This window comes from Loxodonta africana, chromosome 4 (assembly GCF_030014295.1).
Source record: "Loxodonta africana isolate mLoxAfr1 chromosome 4, mLoxAfr1.hap2, whole genome shotgun sequence".
Classification (NCBI taxonomy): Eukaryota; Metazoa; Chordata; class Mammalia; order Proboscidea; family Elephantidae; genus Loxodonta; species Loxodonta africana.
This window is the reverse complement of record NC_087345.1, coordinates 157243643-157264428: the sequence shown is the minus strand read 5'-3', so window position 1 is coordinate 157264428 and position 20786 is coordinate 157243643. Positions and strand designations below refer to the sequence as shown.

The 20786-nt window shown below is 37.6% G+C and overlaps 1 protein-coding gene across 1 annotated transcript in view; it reads left to right on the top strand.

The window, feature by feature from the left end:
- The window catches only part of CUBN (cubilin), a gene marked incomplete at its 5' end in the record, with an annotated part of 354010 nt that overhangs the window by 313651 nt on the left and 19573 nt on the right, over positions 1-20786 (top strand). Inside the window, one exon of the mRNA XM_003410564.3 lies at positions 12026-12234. Within this exon, the coding sequence (XP_003410612.3) occupies positions 12026-12234 (209 nt within the window). The remainder of the gene's footprint in view (positions 1-12025; positions 12235-20786) is intronic.

The window sequence follows — 20786 nt, the reverse complement described above, 5'->3', positions numbered from 1 at the left end:
AATTTTGTTTGGTAGCTTTACAATCTGTTCACTTGCAAGTAAGGATTTGCCACAAAGTCTCAGGGCAGAGTGATAACGTGGCTTGTCATTGAGCATCTACGATGTGCCAGGTGGAGCATACAGTGCTCTGCATAGATTATTTCATTTAATTCTCACAACTTTTTACTACCCTATGAGGCTGGGTTGATCCCAGTTTACAAATGAGAAATAAAAATTTAAGAGATTAAGTAATTTGAGGGCAAAGAGCTTATAAAAGGTGAAGCCAAGCTTTGAATGAAGCATGACTGTCTCCCAAAGTCATGCTTTTCCTAGTAACCCTGTATTGCTTCTTTGGTTATCTATAAAAACACAAAGTGATGAAGAGGGATTCTTGGGAGTTTTCTGAAAGGCAAGTCATTTCTCTCCTTACTATTTGGGGGTAGAGCTACTTCTTTCCACTTTCATCTTCTCATTTGACACTGTTTTCTTTATACCAATCTGTACCTCATCCCTGCATAGTAGTCGCTGTGTTTCCAATCCTCATTCTATTCTGAAAGGAATGATGGATGGGAAGGCAAAGGAAGGGAAGAGAAGGAAGAAAGAGTATATGTATATGAACATATATGGAGTCCTACTGGTGCAGTTTAGAGCTGAGCTGCTAACTGAAAGGTGGGTGGTTCAAACCTACCCAGCAGCTCCACTGGGGAAAAGACCTGCAATCTACTCCCATAAAGATTATGGCCTAGGACACTCTATGGGGCAGTTCTACTCTGTCATATAGGGTCGCTATGAGTTGGAATCGACTCAACAGTATACAACATATATACATACGTATGTATGTATGTGTATATTATTGCACATGCGTATGCAATAGAAATCCATTATATGCTGGTGTTGAGAAACACATGTTGCATCTGTCTTGTAGACATGACAAAGAATTAGCATGGTTATGCAGAGTATAATTACACTGGAATATAATGATTAATAAGTATCTCCAACAAAATATCTCTAGTCCCAAATTATGACCTTCGATTTAGCAAAATTCTCTATTACAGGATTCTAACAAAGTAAAGGAATTTGTATATTTATTTTTATGCTATAACCTCAATTTGGTATTATTATTGTCCCATTCAATTTACAAGTTGGGAAACTAAGTCACAAAGAAAGTAAGTGACTTGCCAAGGCCACCTAGCCAGTCTTGAAAAGAATTGGGAAAGTAATCCCTATCTCCATTACTTAATACTTCCACCAAAATAATAAAGGTTAAAACAACAATAACTCACTGCACAACCTAATACATGAGCAATAACAAGTCAATTTCCATTTGTTTGTTTAAATTATTATTAAAAAGCTATTGAGTTTTTGGTCTGCTTTTATATACTCCGCATCTTTTCAGTTGCAACCTATTTTACATACACTAGATAGCACGTAATTGTTAATCCTACTGTGTCTAAACAGAACATTTTCAAAATGTTTTGTAATTTTTTGTTTTGCAGTTGTCAATGTTGAGTAAATAAAGTCATATTTCTTTTAAATAGTGTTGCTATACAATGATGTATCCTGGATTTTACAAATTAGTAAATTTAATCTCTGCAGAAATCTAATATTCAGAGATTAAGTTTTCTTAAATAACAGACCGAGCATCATTTATCACTGCAAATTTTTAGGTAAAGAAGCATTTTTCCCACTAGAAAACTACCCTCTTAGGCAGTGTTTTAAATCTTCTGGTAACATTTTTATTGCTGTCTGCTATTTCTTTACCATCAAATATGCCATGCCAGTCAACTAAATTAACTCTTAATAACGGGTTAATATATAGAACCGAAAAGATTATATATGTGTGTGTATATATGTATATGTATACACGTGTATGAATGTATATAAAAACCATTGCCGTCGAGTCAATTCCAACTCATAGCAACCCTATAGGACAGACTAGAACTGCCCCATAGAGTTTCCAAGGAGCTCGTGGATTTGAACTGCCAACCTCTAAGCCACCAGGGTTTCCATACATATATATAAATATGTACACATGTATATAAAATATGTATACACATATATACATCTACAAGCATATATACACACACATACACATACATTTATAGACAAATATACATACACATGCATATATACATAATATTTGTTTACAATATAGCAACAACTTTATAAATTAAGAAATATATTTATTTACAAGAATTACCTCAAACAGGCTAGAAAGCAACAATCAATCTAATAAGAACTGCGTGTATTTTCTATTCATACCTTCATTCTTTATTCAACAATATTCACCAGCTACTTACTATGCAGGCCGTGAGCTTTGCTTCAGGGATATAAAATTCAACACAGTCCCCATCCTTGGGAAGAAGCTCACAGTCAACAAGAGGACTCAGCAAATAAGTGTAAATTTAATATGATAAGTGCTTTTTAACAGAATTGTGTACAAAGGGCAGTGAAGGCACAAAGGAAGGGATATGTTAAATCTACGCTATACATCTTGAATTAAATTCAAATTATGTGTTCTGGTAAATTAGTGGCAAAGTTCATTCATGAATTTATGTGTATATGTGAGACAGTGCCGGTTATTGTCGTGAACGCGAATCAGCACGCATGTGCTGCAAGACTTAGAAGTCCTAGAGAAATAGCTATTCCTTAAAGTAGATTAAAGTAACTCAGTTAGTGCTATATACCAGTGCATCCTAACATATTGTTAAAAAAAAAAAACACTGCCATCTAGTCGATTCTGACTCATAGCAACCCTGTAGGACAGGGTAGAACTGCCCCATATGGTTTCCAAGGAGCACCTGGTGGATTCGAACTGCCAACGTTTTGATCAGCAGCTGTAGCTCTTAACCAGTACGCCACCAGGATTTCCAACACATTGTTAACAGACTTAAAAAGAGTCACACTAGAATATATGAAGAAAATACTCTTTTCAGGGTTGCTATTGCATATGTGTGATCACTTAACCTGTTTTAGCATTGATACCAGAAGTCGATCAACTCATTTCAGCCAAAGTTTAATAGACTTTTTTTAGGAATTTGTAGCAAAACATTTTGTTGGTAAAACCCAGGCGTCCAAATCAATAATTTATTCTGAAATAATTTTAGATTCACAGGAAGTTACAAAAAGTATATACAAGGAAGCCCGTGTACTCTTCACTCAGTTCCCCTCAATGATAACATCTTGCACAACTATAGTACAAAATCAAAATGAGGAAATTGATATTCGTATAAAACTTACTCAGATTTCATCAGTTTTACATGCACTCGTGTGTGTGTATATGTGAGTGTATGTGTATAGTTCTATGCCTTTTTATAGTGTAGATTCGTGTAACCTCCACTACAATCAAGATGAAGAACTATTCATTCACCACGAGAGTTCCTCTCACTTCTCCTCTATGGCCACACTTTTCCCCTTCACCTCATTCCTAACCTTGGCAACCATTAATTGGTTGTCCATCTCCATAATTATTTTAATCCCAGAAGGTGTGTATAAATGGAGTTTATCTCTCTTGTTCTTGGCTGTCTTTTACTCAGAATAATTTTCTGGAGATCCATCCAAGTTCTTGTATGTGTTTCTTACTTTTTTGTTGGGAATAGCATTCCATCGTGTGTGTGTACCACTGTTGGTTTAACCATTCACCTGCTGCAGGACATTTGAATTGTCAGTTTTTGGCTATTACAAAGAATGCTGCTATCAACATTTGTGTACAGGATTTTGTGTGGCCCTAGTTTTAATTTCTCTGGGATAAATGCCCAAGAGTGTAATTTCTGGGTCACATGGTAAGTGCATATTTAGTTTTATAAGAAACTGCCAAGCTATTTTCTAGAGTACTTGTACTATTTTACATTCCCTCCAGCCATGGGTAAGTGGTACAGTTTCTCCACAGCCTGGCTAGCATTTGGTGTTATCACTGTCTTTTCATTTTAGCCATTCTGATAGTGTAGTATTATCTCATTGCAGTTTTCATTTGCATTTTCCTAACAGTTAATGATGTTGAACATCTTTTCATGTGCTTATTTACCATCTGTAGATCTTGTTCAATGAAATATGTTTCTATTTTTGGCAATTTTTCTGATTTGATTATTTGGATTTTTTTTCCTGTTAAGTTTTTATAGTTCTTTGTATATTCTTAGTAGTAATCCTTTTTTGAATATGTGGTTGCAAATATTTTCTCTCAGTCTATAGCTTATCATTTTATCCTCTTAACAGGTCCTTCCACAGAGAAAAAGTTTTTCATTTTGATGAAATCTAATTTATCAATTTTTCCATTTATGCATCATACTTTTATTATCTGATCCAAGAACACTTTGTCTGTCCCTAGATCCCAAACATTTTTTGCTGTTTTCTTGTAAAATTTTATGGTTTTACATTTTTCATTTAAGTCTTTAATCCATTTTGAGCTAGTTTTTGTTTAGATCTGAGGTTTAGGTTGAGGTTAATTTTTTTCTTTTCCTAGGAGTACCCAATTGCTCCAGCACCATTTGTCGAAATGACTATTGTTTCTCCATTAACATGCTTTTGCACTTTTGCGAAAATTAGTTGGGAAAATCTGTGTGGGTCTATTTCTGGGTTTTCTATTCTGTTCCATCGATCCATGTGGCTATCCTTCTACCAATATTTCACTGCCTTGGTGACTGTAACTATATAGTAAGACTTAAGAGCAGGTAGAGAGGTGGAGTGATTCTTCCTATTTTATATTTATTTGTCAAGATTGTTTTAGCTATTTGCAGGCTTGTGCCTTTCCATGTAACTTTAGAATACCATATTTTTACACAAGTAGAGTGTGGTTTCTGTACTTGTTTGCTGGCCGCGCCCATCCCTCCACAAGTCACCCACACAAGCGCCGCCATGCCAATCCTCTTCCACACTTTGCTGTAAAAAGAAATTAGCATAGCACTCTTAGGAAAATACCTTGTGGGTTGAGCCGGAGGACAAGGCCCACAAATAAACCTAGAAAGTGCACATTATTTGTGAAAAAATATGGTAAGCTTGTCTAAAACCAAACCAAAACCCGTCGTCCTCAAGTTGATTCCAACTCATAACGACCCTATAGTGACCCTATAGGACAGAGTAGAACTGCCTGATAGGGTTTCCAAGGAGTAGCTGGTAAAATCGAACTGCCAACCTTTTGGTTAGCAACCAAGCTCTTAATCATTGCGGTCTATGTATACAAAAAACCTTGCTGAAATTTTGATAGAATTACATTAAGCCTATACATTAATTTGGGGGAGAATTGGCATACACTATGTTTACTGTGTTCCGATTGATGAACATGATATGTCTCTCAATTTATTTAGATCTTCTTTGAATTCTTTTGATTTGTAATTTTCAACACAGAGATAACTGTATATGTTTCATTACATGTATACCTAAGTGTTTTATTTTCTTTAAGGAGCCCTGGTGGCACACTGGTTAAAGTACTTGACTGCTAACCAAAAAGCTGGCAGTTCAAACCTACCAGCCACTCCACAGGAGAAAGATGTGGCAGTCTGCTTCCATAAAGATTTATAGCCTTGGAAACCCTATGGGCAATCCTACTCTGTTATGAGTTGGAATCAACTCAACGGAAGTGGGTTTTGATTTTGGTTTTTATATTCTTTAGAGGGATTATAAATGGTGTTATGTTTTTAATTTCAATTTCCATATGCTCATTGTTAATACAGAGAAATGTTATTGATTTTTATGTGTTGTTCTTATATCTTGAGACCTTTCTGAACTCAGTTATTAGTTCTAGGAGTTTTAATGTAGATTCCTTGGAATTTTCTACATAGATAATCATGTCATCTTCAGTTTTATTGTGTCCTTACCAGTCTATGTAATTTTTTTTTCTTGCCATTTGCGCTGGTAAGAATTTCCAATATTATGCTGAATAAGATTGGTGAGAGCAAATATCCTTGCCTTATACCTGATCTTAGGAGGAAACCATTTAGTTTTTCTCCATTACGTATGATATTAGCTATATAGTTTTTATAGATACTCTTTATCAAGTTGAGGAAATTCCCTTCTATTCCTGGTTTGCTGAGAGGTATTATTATGTGTTAGATTTTGCAAAATACTTTTTCTGCATCAATTGATATGATCATATAATTTGTCTTAATAAATCTTTTTTGAAATGTCAAAGTTGGTGAGAATAGTTTTCTTGAAATGCCCTGGCACTAACGATGCATACCTAAGATGTTTTCAGTAACACCTAAATGATTCAAAATAAATTTTAAAAAAAGTGATAAAAATTCTCCTTATCCTACGTTCTTTATATACTGTATTGCTCTTGGTCTATTGACTACAGCTACTTCTTTGCTGCTGAAATTACCTTTCTTTTAGTAAATTACCTTTCTTTTAGCATTTTGTTTTATGTTTCTCAAATGTTACCAGACTAAAACACATTCTAAGTTAAATCATTTCTAAAGTGAGTCAAATTGAAGAAAGTTTCTGAAAAAAAATCCATGTCATGAAAACCATTAGTATTTTTCTCTTGTATAACATAAATATTATACCTAAAATGCTACACATGTTTGAGTTTTGTGCTGTTGGTTGCTGTTGCATTGATTCCAACTTATAACGACCCCATGTGACAGCTTAGAACTGCCCCGTAGGGTTTTCTAGGCTCTAATGTTTATGGAAACAGATGGCCAGGTCTTGGTGGGAATAGAATAGTAAATAAAATTTATTTTTAGAGACACAGAACAGGTTCATCTGAAACCTAGTTCAATATTTTAAATGAATTCACTGTTTTTGGAGCAGTTGTATTCTGCAACTTTGAAAATCACAGTGAGGTTTATTCCAAGAAAGGGTTGGGAAGATGTAGCCCTTTGTCCGTGTGTGGTTGAAATGAAGCTATCTTCGTGCACTCGTATTTCCCTCAGGCACCGGCTTTAAATGCATGTATATTCTGCTTCTTGTGCTTCGCTGCTGCTTTCTTCCTTGAGAGCCGAGAGCCACAGATGGCTCACTGAAGTACAGGAAAATGCTGATCTTTATCTGTAAGTATGGCTAGCCGTCCACCATCTGTCCAAGCAAAGTGTTTGTCCAGGGACTGATGGAGAGACTATCCAGAAGACTGCAAGAATGTCAGCCACATGTAACATCAGCCACAAAAATGTCAGTGCTCAAAACAATTTATCTTACTCCACTAAAACCTTCAAGATGCTTTTTCTGAGACAATATAACAGTATTTTTTTTTTTTTACCAGATTTACCCTGGCTTGAGCTTCACTCTAAAGTTTAATAATTGGAGGGGAAACAATTTAGGATTCAGTTCCCGATTTTTAATTAAGTAGATCTGGACCCAGACTTATTGCTTGCTATGGGTTTATATTTTATATATATATGTATTAGCCAAAACCTTTTCTTTCTTTAAAGAAATAGCTCTTTTGTATGAAGTTTTTCCAATTTGGACAAGAAGGTTAGAGTGACATTTGTTCTCGGGCACAGGGAATGTCATTAGAGGGTGGCTGTAAAGATAAAGCTTCTGACACAACCTGACTGGTGAAGTGAGTGCTGATGGATGAGAGGTGTCCGGATGGTAGAAAAATGTGTCCTACCCAGGAAGGTGATGGATTTATAGTGCTGAACACCATTTCAAGGTTAACATGTCTTATTCCAGGGAAAAAAGTTTTAAAATATTAATATTTATCTCATAATCACAGAGTTATCCCTTGTTTCTTCTGTTATATCTGCTGCTGGTGAATTGCAGAAATAGTCATGTGACAATAGCACTGTTTTTTGGCAAAAGGCCCTTCATTTGTTAATATTCATCTTTACATTTTCCCAACAACATATATGCTTACTTTTCTGTTTTGCTATAGGAGGAGCAGAGGCAGTGTGCAACTGCAGTATGTCTAAACACTGAAGTGGGGAAATTAGAGCAATTATACCATTTTCTGCACTGTACAAACACCCTCTCACACATATAACATCATATACTTATTTCAATTATCTGAATGTTTTGGCCAGGATTATCTAATGATAACATCAACTCTCCATTTTCTTTATTCTTTGTGTACATTTTATGAATTAAGCAACGTGCCCTATTACAGTTTTATAAGTCAAACATGGTATTTGTGTGTGTATATTAGTGTGCTATTACCACGATAATGCTGTGTAACAAACCATCTGAAATTCCGTGCCTTATAACTAACGCATTTATTCTCATCAGTTATGATCTGCAGACTGACTGACCTGCCCCTATTCCAGACTGCAGGTTGGCTGGATTCAGGTCTGCTCCACATGAATCCACTTTCTCTGTGGACCAGCAGTTACCTGGAGCATGATCTCTTCATGGAGCCCAGGAGCACAAGTGGCCAAGCCAAATCACACAAGCACATTTAAGACCTCTGCCTACTTCATGACTACTAATATTCCGTTGTCTAAAACAAGTCATAGGAACAAGCCTGAGGTGAAAGGGACAGAAAAATGCACTCAGCCCCTCCTAGTACCCTGCAAAGAATGGGAGGGAAGACAGAGGGACTGAAAAATGAAGAATGGTCTGGTCTACCACTCAGTCTAGAGCAACCCAGGACAAAGATTTAAGAAGTCTCGTTCTTGGGTTCCCTAAGGGAGGCTGTATCTACCTTAGGACTATTATTATTTAAGTGTGTCTAATGGTACTCACTGGAGTCCTGGTGACACAGTGGTTAAGAGCTCAGCTGCTAACCAAAAATTCGGCAGTTCCAATCCACTAGCTGCTCCTTGGAAACCCTATGCGGCAGTTCTACTGTCCTATGGGATCACTATGAGTCAGAATCAACTGACAGCAGCAGGTTTGGTTTGGCTAATGGTACTCACTATGCCCAAGTACAGTTATCATTCTGCCCTTATTAACTTATTAAAAAAAACAAACCTGTTGCCGTCGAGTCAATTCCAGCTCATAGCAACCCTATAGTACAGAGTAGAACTGCCCCATAGGGTTTCCAAGGAGCACCTGGTGGATTCAAACTGCCAGCCTTTTGGTTAGCAACATAGCTCTTAACCGCCAGGGTTTCCTTATATATTTTTATCACTACTTATTTATTAACGGTTACTAATAAATTAATAAGCCCTGGTGGCAGAGTGGTTAAGTGCTAGAGCTGCTAACCAAGAGGTCGACAGTTCAAATCCACCAAGAGCTCCTTGGAAACTCTATCGGGCAGCTCTACTCTGTACTACAGGGTCACTACAGTTGGAATTGACTCAATGGCAGTGGATTTTTTTTTTTATTAAAATATATAAGCCAAAAAACCCAAACCCATTGCCTTCAAGTCGATTCTGACTCATAGTGACCCTATAGAACAGAGTGGAACTGTCCCGTAGGGTTTCCAAGGAGCTACTGGTAGATTCGAACTGCCCACTTTTTGGTTAGCAGCTGTAGCTCTCAACTACTATAGCTTGAATTTTTTTAAATGGTCTTTAATTTTTGAAGTTGGTATATTAATAGAATAACGCTTAGCAACATCATTTTCTTGTGTACAAAGTTTCAGCTCTTCATTGTCCCCTGGTACCTCTAGCCCAGAAGATGGTAATATCCTCTTAACTTCTCTCCTCTCCTCCAGCCTTATTCCCTTACATGTAAAATGCTGCTCTCAGATTAATTTTTAGATCAGACTTAATTAGAAAGTACATTCTGATCCTACAACTCCTGGAGGTGGGGTTCAAATGGATTTCCATAATTCACAGAATAATGGCTAAAGGCCAGATTCTATCATCTGGTATTTGAGACCCTTTGTAGAATAGCCCCACCTTATTTTCCTCATCTTAATTCCCATTATTCTTCTTTGAGTGCCATGTTGTTTTCTCAAACAGCATTACGCTTTCCCAACCATGTAATATAAATTCTTATCAATTTATCTTTGGCCATTAGATTCTTTCAGTCTGGAATTGCTACCACTGATCCCATTTGTGGATCCTCACAAACTGGAGTAATTCCCTCTCCTTGTGAATTTCACATTTCCTGTATCTCTCTTGGCGTTTGTGTCCTGTATTGTGTCATCATCATTATTTATCTATATCTTGCCGCTGCTAATGGACTATCTGATCCATTCATCATTTCCCATTTCAACATTAAAGGTAGTTCCTTGAATATTAGAAAAAATATTGAGTAAACAAATAAATTTATCGATTCATCAATACCCTAAGTAATTGTTCTTCTTGCCTACGGATATCAATAAGTTTAAGTGGTTTCCTGAATTAAGAATCAGTTCACATTGGAATAAAGGCCATGCAAACTCAAACTCTTTAGTCTCCAGGTCTATTTCATTCGAGCAGAATCATTGGCAATATGTGGTACAGCACGGTACGGTACTTACAGTTTGCAATGAGTGGTTTGTTCTAGAGGCTGTTGTTGTTTTTGTTAGGTGCTGTTGAGTCAGGTCTGACTCATAGTGACGCTATGCACAACAGAATGAAACAACTGCCTGGTCCTGCACCATCCTCACAATCATTGCTATGTTTGAACCCATTGTCGAAGCCACCATGTCAATCCATCTCATTGAGGATCTTCCTCTTTCTAACTAACCCACTACCAAGCATGATGTCCTTCGCCAGGGACTGGTCCCTCCTGATAACATGTCCAAAGTATGTGAGATGAAGTCTTGTCATTCTTGCTTCTAAGGAGCATTCTGGCTGTACTTCTCCCAAGACAGATTTGTTTGTTCTTCTGGCAGTCCAAAATTCTTCACCGATGCCGTAATTGAAAGGCATCAGTTCTTCTTTGGTCTTCCTTATTTATTGTCCAGCTTTACATGAATATGAGTATCCTAAATACTCTCTGTGAATATATCAGGGACTGGGCTTTTGAAAGCATTTCAATTCCAGGAATTGTGCAAATATGCTATAGTTTTACCTGATTTAGAACGTACTGATAAGGCAGTCTACTAACTAATGCAGCTACCCTGAAACCACTCTGCACATTTAATACACACTGGATCTGTAGTCAGAGCTGAGGAGGGCTGCCATTGTTTACGCTTCCTGCCAAGGCCCAGATACAAAGTCCTAGTGCCCCCTAATGTTGAAAGCAACCCTTTCATTGTTAGGATAAATACATGGAATAAGACAAGAGATGGAAGGCCAATGCCTGTGAAATTTAACTTCCGAACTAGAAATGACCTTTATTTGTATAGAATTTCATAGACGCTCTCTTTGAACATTGTTTTGAGTACTTAAGTAAACCCTAGTCCCGCTGGAGCTATTTTGGGTTTCATTCACCTTCATTGTTTCTTTCAAAATTGTCAATACGTTTTTCTCCTTTTATGCTCTTCTTGCCTCATTTCTGAGACATCTGCTTAGGGTGTGGACTGGACAAAAACTAAATCCTATGTTCTGAGGCTTTTGTTCCATTTCTTATTCATAATACAGCATTTAAGCATCTTGAGAGCATTTTCTATTTCCCCTTGCAGTTTTATTTTGAAGTATAAAGTTTTTATTTTCAGTCCAGTAGACGTTTTCTTCTAATAAATTTCTCCCACAGTTTGCCCTTCTTTTGGAAAAGAAAAAATCAAATAAAGAATGTGGCTTAATGTGAACTAGATTGCAGTGTTCAGTGCCGCTCCAGTGCTTTCTACCAGACTATTGAAATAAAAGATTTGTTAGAAGCCAGTTTTCTTGGCGTGTTGGGTAAATTCTTCTTACGTTCAGTTTTCAATCTGATGGTGCTCATAAAAGTGGAACATGAAAGTAAGACATGTTCACCTTTTCCACCAGTTTTATTATGCAAAATACTTTATTTTGTATAAAATTGGATTTTTCAAGGATAGAAAAAGCTTTACTAAATCACATCAGCAATTCTAAAAATGCGTCTAGAAACAAATCAGGTTACCCACTTTTCTAAGCAACTGTGTGAGTGAGATTGAGGCAGCTCAAGTGTTGGAGAAGGTCTTGGAGTGGAAATAAGTAATGAAGAAGCCAAAGTAAGTAGAAACACATGCATAAGCCCACTGAAGTTTAGTGGTGGATCTGATAATGTTCATAAAAGTGTAACAAATACAAATTATATGCTTTTTAAAACTCTACACATAAACTTTAAGGTGCATCCTATTTGGTCTGTATAGTGATGTGTCTCTGTTTTAACACAGGGCCTCAGCACGGATGTGGAGGTTATCTGACGGGTTCAAATCGTACCTTTGCCACTCCTGATTCTGATTCAAATGGAAGATATGACAGTAATTTAAACTGTGTATGGTTCATAAGTGCACCTATAAACAAACTAATTAAACTCACCTTCAATACATTTTCTCTGGAGGCAGCAACTACTTTGCGAAGATGCTCTTATGATTATGTAAAGGTAAGGCTATTATATTTCTTAACAGATTCTACTAATCCCAGACTTTAATTTTAGTTGTATTCCAGTTTATACCATACAGGAAGTCCTGAAAATTGTGAGTGCTGCTTGTGTTTAAAATGACCTACTTTTCAATGATGCACTGTATAATGTTATAGATGCTCTATCTTCCTGGTGAATAATCTTTAATATAGATGACTCCAAAATTTTGTATGCCTTCTAACATTAGCTTCAAGTATCCCTGTCCATCTGTCAGTGCCTTGTCAAGAGAGGATTGATGGGAAGAAGGGTCGTGTGGAGAGTGCCTTTGAAAAATCCTAAAAGAAATGACAATATTTGTAATGAAAATAACCACCCATTAGTTTATCTATTTCATAGGTTTATGTATTTACTTATGTTACCTTTCTATATGGACAACATATTAGTTCTGAAATCTCACTGACAGTGTATCAAGAAACTTCTGTATTCACTCAGCATAATGCCCTGGAGTGAACTGAGAAGTTTCTTGATTCACTATCAGTAAGACTTCAGAGCTAAGATATTGTCTATATATAAAGGTAACATGAGAAGTAAATATATAAACTTATGAAATTATGCTGAGGAGTGAAATAAGTCAATTACAAAAGAACAAGTACTGTATGAGGCTACTATTATAAAAACTCATGAAAAGGTTTACATACAGAAAGAAACAATCTTTGATGGCTATGAGGATGGGGGAGGGAAAAACACTAACTACACAATAGTTAAGTGGTAAATTTGTTGAAGAGTAAGATAGGACACAGTACTGGGGAAGCCACCACAACTTGACCAAGGCAAGGTCTTGGGGGTTTCATAAACACATCCAAATTCCTATAGGGATTGAGTTACGGGGCTGAAGGCTAGGGACTATGGCCTTGGGGGACATCTAACTCAATTGGCATAACATAGTTTATAAAGATGTCCTACATCCTACTTCGGTGAGTAGCGTCTGAGGTCTTAAAAGCTTGTGAGCAGCCATCTAAGATATTCCACTGGTCTCACCCCATCTGGAACAAGGGAGAATGAAGAAAACCAAAGACACAAGGAAAAGATTTGTCCAAGGGACTAATGGAACACAAGCACCACAGCCTCCACCACACTGAGTCCAGTACAGCTAGATGGGACCCAGCTATCACCACCAACTGCTCTGATTAGGATCAGAATAGAGGGTCCCAGACAGAGCTGGAGAAAAATGTAGAACAAAATTCTAACTCACACAAAAAAAGACTAGACTTACTGGTCTGACAGAGACTGGAAAAACCCTGAGAGTATGGTCCCCAGACACCCTTTTGTCTCAGTACTGAAGTTACTCCTGAGATTCACCGTTCAGCCAAAGATTAGACAGGCTCATAAAACAAAAGTAGACTAAATGGGCACAGCAGCCCAGGGGCAAGGACTAGAAGGTAGGAGGAGAGAGGAAAGCTGAAGGAATGGAAATGGGGAACCCAAGGTCAAGAACAGGAGAGTGTTGACATGTCATGAGTTTGGCAACCAATGTCACAAAATAATATGTGTATTAATTTTTAATGAAAAACTAATTTGCTCTGTAAACCTTCACCTAAAGCACAATAAAAAATTCTCTATTCATTTTTAAATGACTTTTTTATATTAAATTATTTTATTTATTAGGCAATATAGTTTCAGATAACAAATGTTAAGTAGCATCAATCAATACTTATTCGCTGAGTTGGTACTATACTCTTGGAAGAAAAATAGCAAGTATGGCAAGATCTCTGTTCATGAGGAGGTTAAATCTGGTCGGAAAATTAAGGAATGACATGCAAATCAACAATAAACCTTTCAGAATAGTAAATATTTAAGTGCTAACTAATGCATTAGATATAGGCTTTGAGCAATGTGAAAGTTTAAAAGGAGGAAAGTTAATGATAATCTGGCATGATCAAAAAAGACTCCCTAAAGTGAAGGAGAGCTTATTCAAGTCAAGAGAGAAAGCATTCTACTCAAGGTAAACATGGGAAAAAAAAAAAAGGTATGGAAGTTGGAATGTGCATGTTCTTGGAAGAGTGAAGAGGCTGGCTTTATTGGAGCAGAATATTGCTAAAGAGTAACAAGAGGTAAGATTACCTAAGGGAGAGATACCCAGGTTACAAAGGCTTTTTTTGAGTCAAGCTAATGAATTAGATTTAAACAGTTGGAAATAAGGAGTTATTGAATATTTTCCAGTGTTGATATAATAAGAGCAGTATTTAAGGAAGATTAATCTGGAATCAGCATTCAGGGAGGATTGAAGGGAGGAGGGTCTGGAGTTAGGACTCTAGTGAGAGCTTCCTGTTAGGGAAGAAGATTCTTTTACAAAGGATGGGTGTTCAATACGATTAAATTGTAAATTAAAGGCCAAGAAACATTAAGATAAAGAAAAACTCATTATATTGGCTGGCGACCATTTTAATAAAGTATTGGGACAAAAGCCAGATTAAAGGGAGTTCATGAAAGACTAGTGATGATGATGATTGTCAATTCTGGTTGAATTCTTCTTTTCTAAAATGAGACCAAAATGGCCAGAACAGCAGTAACTGATATTCAAGACTATTCAAGAGCTACCTTGGTTTTGCAGGGAAGTAATAAGCTGCACAGGCAGTTTGGGAATTCAAACCCAATTTTGCCACCAGATACATTTTCAAATCTCCCTCAGGCTTCATCAGTTTGTTAAAATTAAAAAAAAAAAATCACATAATAGTACGTACCTTGCAAGGCTGTTTTTAGGATAATGTGTACTAGAGTGTTTAGTACTGTACCTGACACATAATTTGTAAACAAATTTCCTTCCCCTCTTTTTTCTTTACAGTAATTCCAGATGGGCATGGAGGCTATGGTATTTCCTTTTCTTAAAATTTAAGGAACAATTAATTTATATATAAATTCTTATACGTTTAAATTCCTATAAGATGTTTTGGATATGGTCTTGCTAAGAGAAGCATTGATTAGATTTACTCTCAAGACACATTTCTATGAATGTGATTTGATAATGTCATTAAAACAACTAGTACTTTTCTCAGTTTCCTCAAGGTGTTCAGGACAGAATCAGCAGTATCAAAAACAAAGAGTTGCTTTCCAGCTTCACAACAAAATGTCTTTTTTCCAAAGAAATTCTGTTCAGATATACTCTTGTTTCCCCTCTTGGGAAAATAATTTCTCTCAATTGGCAACTTTTCCAACTTCCACTAAACTGGCAGATTCAAAAACCTGTCCTCAGAATGTGAATTTTGGAGGTATTTTTATTAAAGGGATCCCTGGTGATAAATGGGACATTTGATTCCTTTCAGATTGTTTCTTAGATATTATAATCAAATCACTTTCAGGAAAGCTAAGTTTATTTAATTAAATTCTACAAATAGAAACATGCCAACTCCATTAATGGTTCGTAATTATGTTACTATCATTTTTGAAAGGGCTGACTTGGAGAGTTATTAAGGTAACTACAGTATTTAGTGAACTCCGTGTTTCATGGAGCAGTTGCTGTTGAAATTAATGCCACTTACACCATCCCATAATGAGTTACTTGGCATTATTATGTGCCAGGCATTGTACCCGGCACTGGAGCCATGGAAAGTTAAGGATATGACCCCTCAAGGAGTTGTCAATAAAGTGGAGGAGATTGACATATAAGCACATAAATTATTATGCAGCATGACAAGAGCAATAAATATGAATAACATAGACTAACACAGCAGAAGAGGGCACAATTGACTCCATTTTGGGTTCAAGAAATGCTTCCTAGGGTTTTAAAAAATAAATGGACATTTACTTCCATTTGTAAATGGATTTACTCTCAAGATCCATTTCTGAGTGTGATTTGATAATCTACACAGGAACAAATTTTCCTCCACAAAATGTGGAGGAACATCATAAAAGCTTGCTTCCGGTGAGAGGCAAGGAGTGGCTTCAAGCTATGAGCTCCGAGCTCCTCCGCAACAAAGACTGCTCAGTTCCCTCACACCAGTTCCCCAATCAGCTAAGTCACTCCTGTAGGGAGCAGTGAATGAAGTGGCAGGCAGGGATCAGGAGTATGACCTTCCTCTGCTGGAAATATGGCCCCTTCCTAACATTTTCCAGGTTTTCTCAACTCAGTCAAGCCAAGTGCTCCTTTTAATAACCAATATTTTCTAATGCTTCATTTACCATCTGGAGTGAAACCATCTACAATAAAACCTACCAATATATATAATTTCAAGAAAGTCAATATAATATACTGACATAAAAAGGAAAGTTACATAAAATAGTGTGTACTTCAATATATAAATACGCTGACACCACTGCACTATGTCACATAATAGTCAGACTCTCCCCCTAATATATGGACTCATGCTGGATGTATAAGTTCAGATTTAGAGTAATACGGGTAGATTGTATTCACAATTCAAATGCCAACAGCAGCAAAAACAGCTGTAACATGAATTTCCAAAATGGTGGGGAAAGTCAAAACAAATAGTTCTAAACAAAACAGTCTTCCATCAACTTACATCGTAATTGTTTTCCAGGAAATTCTGTGCATATTAAAGCTGTGCAAACGTATTTTTGTGTTTACAGAATAGATTTAGGTTCTGGAATTAAAAAAAAAAAAAAACCAACGCTTTTTTCACAAATGTCTGGCAAGACATTGAAAAGTCATGTGGGACGTAGAATAAATCTTCACTTTGCAGAACTGCCCCGTGAACCTCAGGATTGGGTTCTGCAATGTGGCTTCTAACCACTAAATGCCAGTTATAACCCCAAGTTATTGTGATGACACAAGAATCACCACAGTTTTGCAAAACACTGTCTAGGCATGGCATCGTCCCCATTGAAACCTCTGCCTTAACCCATTGGGTTTGTGTCTGTGGTCAGCTGTTTGGAGGAGGGGCTGTCCATCTTTGGGAAGGAAATCAACAATCTATCAAGGCGTACGGTTCCTACCTTTATGATGTAATTCCAATATTCATTCATGCAGTCAATCAATAAGTGTTCGTTTGAACACCTACTGTATTCCCATGAGTCAGAATTGACTCGACGGCAACGGGTTTGGTTTCTTATTTTTTTACTATATTCCAGATACTGCTCCAAGCACTGGTGGAAACATTGAGGTGAAAAACAAACAATTAAAAACCACCCACAATAACGTAAAATTTCTTGCACACTCAGAGCTGGTCCTAACCATTGTTTCTTTGAGGCTCTTCCTGGGACCTTTACTGGGGACACATATGAGTTTTTTAAGAGAACGTTCTGAAATAGGTCACAGTTCAGTCCCAAACCTCAAAAATCACTCTCTATTCTCTTTTCCATCTCAGGTTGTACCCAACATGTTGTCCACCACGAGTCCATCAGAGATTCTGCAATAAAAGAATTCATGAAGCTACTCTAATAAAATGCAATATAACGTAGAGATGTCCCAAATAAGAACATAAAATCCCCCCATTATCAAAATCCCAGGGAAACATTAAAAGATAAAGCCCTAAGGAAACTAATATTTAAAATTATTAAGTTAAATTTGAAAAGGCATAAATCCAATAGCAGAATCTATTGCCCTTGTGCATAAAAAGTGAATTGAAATTAAGATCCATACATTTCCTTCCCCTCAGTTTCTTCCACTGTTGGATAAAGTGCAGGATCTTGCAACAGTTGTTATCAGGGGCTGTCTTCCACTAAAATGTTTGTTCAGTTTCTTCAGGGTTTCTAATATGCTTCACTATTAAAGAGTTTCAAAAGTTGAGAAAGCACAATGTTCTTCAGAGCACTGACCCATACCCACAAGACTCAGGTCATACATAATTCAAGCTCCAGGCCTAAACCAGTTACCTCAGGCAGCTACGCTCCCAGAATGCAATACCAAGCTGCAGCTGATTGTGCAGGTGCTCAGGGCACAGTCCTAAGGGCACATTAGTATCATAGTGCGTATATGATCCTTGCTTCATTGGACAGTACACCACCTGCACAATGCTATGAAGCCACCCTGGGAGATACCACTGTAGATACTTAGTATTATCTGAGAATGGGGGAGCAGGTGGACAAAATTTTGGCTTCAACTATGATAGTAGTCCAGGCAGCCCATGTCAATTGTCCAGAGTCTACAGTCTACTTCAACTCATTTAGGAGAAATCTTTTTGGGGCAGTAAAAGAACTCATGAAACGCCAGCTCAGGGTGGGGCATATATGTAATTCCCTTCCGTCTGCCTAGCCCTGGCTTCTCCTCTTGTAATCCTTCCTTCACACCCACCAGTTATCTATTTAAAGCCCAAATCAGATCTTATTATTTCTATAGGTAAAGTCCCAGCTTCCTGGTATACAAGGGACAGTATGGTTCCAATGTATTTTTCCAGTCCCTCTCCCTCACCCAAATCTCCAGGGCCAGAATTGTTGAGACATGCCACGCATTCTCTGCTTTCGTGACCATCCATATCACGTCCGGCGTGGCTGGGATGCTCTTTCCTTTTTGTAGTTCTGGAAGACTTCTATGTACTTTTAAATACCAGTTCAGATGTCTGTGTAAAGTCTTTCCTGACTCCACCATCTGGGTTCCCCTAGTACATTTCACGTGCCTTTATTCTTTTATTGTAGCACTTATTTTTATAGTGTATATAAACAACACACGTGTGTGTGTGTATACATACATGTACATATATATCTGTAACTACTATTACTATTACTATCAGGAGCCCTGGTGGCACAGTGGTTAAGAGCTATGACTGTTAACTGAAAGGTTGTCAGTGGTTTGAATCCACCAGCCACTCTTTTGAAATCCCATAGGGCAGTTCTACCCTGTCCATAGGGTTGCTATGAGTCGGAATCAACTCCACAGCAAAGGGTTTTTGGTATTGACTACTACTATTGCCATCGAGTTGATTCTGACTCATAGCAACCTTATAGGACAGAGTGGAACTGTCCCACAGGGTTTCCAAGGCTGTACATCTTTACAGGAGCAGGCTGCCACATCTGTCTCCCACAGACTGGCCGACCTTTCAGTTAGCAGCCTAGTGCTTAACCACTGCCCCACCAGGGATCCAGGTATATGTTTAATTAATAGACCTCCCTCTCCCACTACTCCATGTACATCATGAGAATATGGAGAGTGCCTTATGCATCCGTGTAGAAATAGGATTTAGCACAGGAACATGACACATAGTATACAGAACAAAATACTTGCTAATATGAAAGTGCTAATAAAGACAGCAATGATTATAATAAAATTCTAACTCGTTTACCAGAAGAAGAAAAAAAACCAAAAATACATGACCTAAAACTTGGCAAATGTATTCTCCTGTAAAATTAGGAGGTTAGATTGGAGAACTTAAGCCTCTTAGGGCTTTAATGTTTCTAGAAACCCACTGCCATCGAGTCAATTCTGACTCATAGTGACCTACAGGGAAGAGTAGAACTGCCCCACAGGGTTGCCAAGGCTGTGATCTTTATGGAAGCACTGCCAAAGCTTTCTCCCGTGGAGCAGCTGGTGGGTCCCAATGCTTTAGGCCAAGTGCTTTAACCACTGGCCCACCAGGGCTCCAACTTTACTAAAGTTATGTTTCAGTAGGGAAGACAGTGCCATCTAGTGGTAAATTATTTTTTCTTTTGAAACTACTGTTTTTAACTTTTTCATGGTGGAGCCCTCGTGGCGTAGTCGTTAAGTGCTATGGAGCCTAAGGTTGGCAGTTCAAGTCCACCAGCCACTCCTTGGATACGTTATGGGGTAGTTCTACTCTGCCTTATAGGGTTGCTATGAGTCGCAATTGACTCAGTGGCAACAGGTTTGGTTTTTTTGTTTGTTTATTTCATATATTCACAGCAGCCCTATGAATATATGAAATAGTTAAAAACAGTAATATAGGGTTTTTTTTATGAGTTGGAATCAACTCGACGGCAGCGGGTTTTGTTTTATGTCATACATTACTAACATTTTAAAGGAGTGTCAGTGGTCAGTCGGCAGTTAGAATCCACCAGGTGCTCTTTGGAAACTCTATGGGACAGTTGTACTCTGTCCTGTGGGGTCGCTATAAGTCGGAATCGACTCAATGGCAATGGGTTATGGGTCAGTGGTCAAGGTTATTCTGAGGCTTCTGACACACCACAGTCCTGTTAATTCAATATTTGGAACTTTACAACTATAGATACTTGTTTCAGAAATACAGTGACGATTCCTCAGCTGGAAAATCTTTGCTTTTTATTGATGTGTTTGAGCAAAATCCAAGCATCAACTATTTCAACATGTGTTCGCCAAAAGCTACTATGTTCTGCCAGCACCCAGCAGTGAATAAGTCAAAGCCTTCCCCACCCGTGGTGCATACATTCTTGTTGGGAGAAACAAAAAACTAAAAAAGGAAATAAGCATAAGCACATAAGATATTTTCCGATTATAGTAAGAAAATGAAATAGGATGATGTTGGCAGAGGACAACACTAGATAGGCTTGGCCTCTGTGAGGCTGAGCTAGGATCCCATGCCAAGAAGGAGTCAGCTGTTCAGAGCAAAGGGTGCTCCAGGTAGCAATAGTAGCAAGGGCAGTGGCCCTTGACCAGGCAGTGTTCTGGGATGAAGAAGTCACAGAAAACA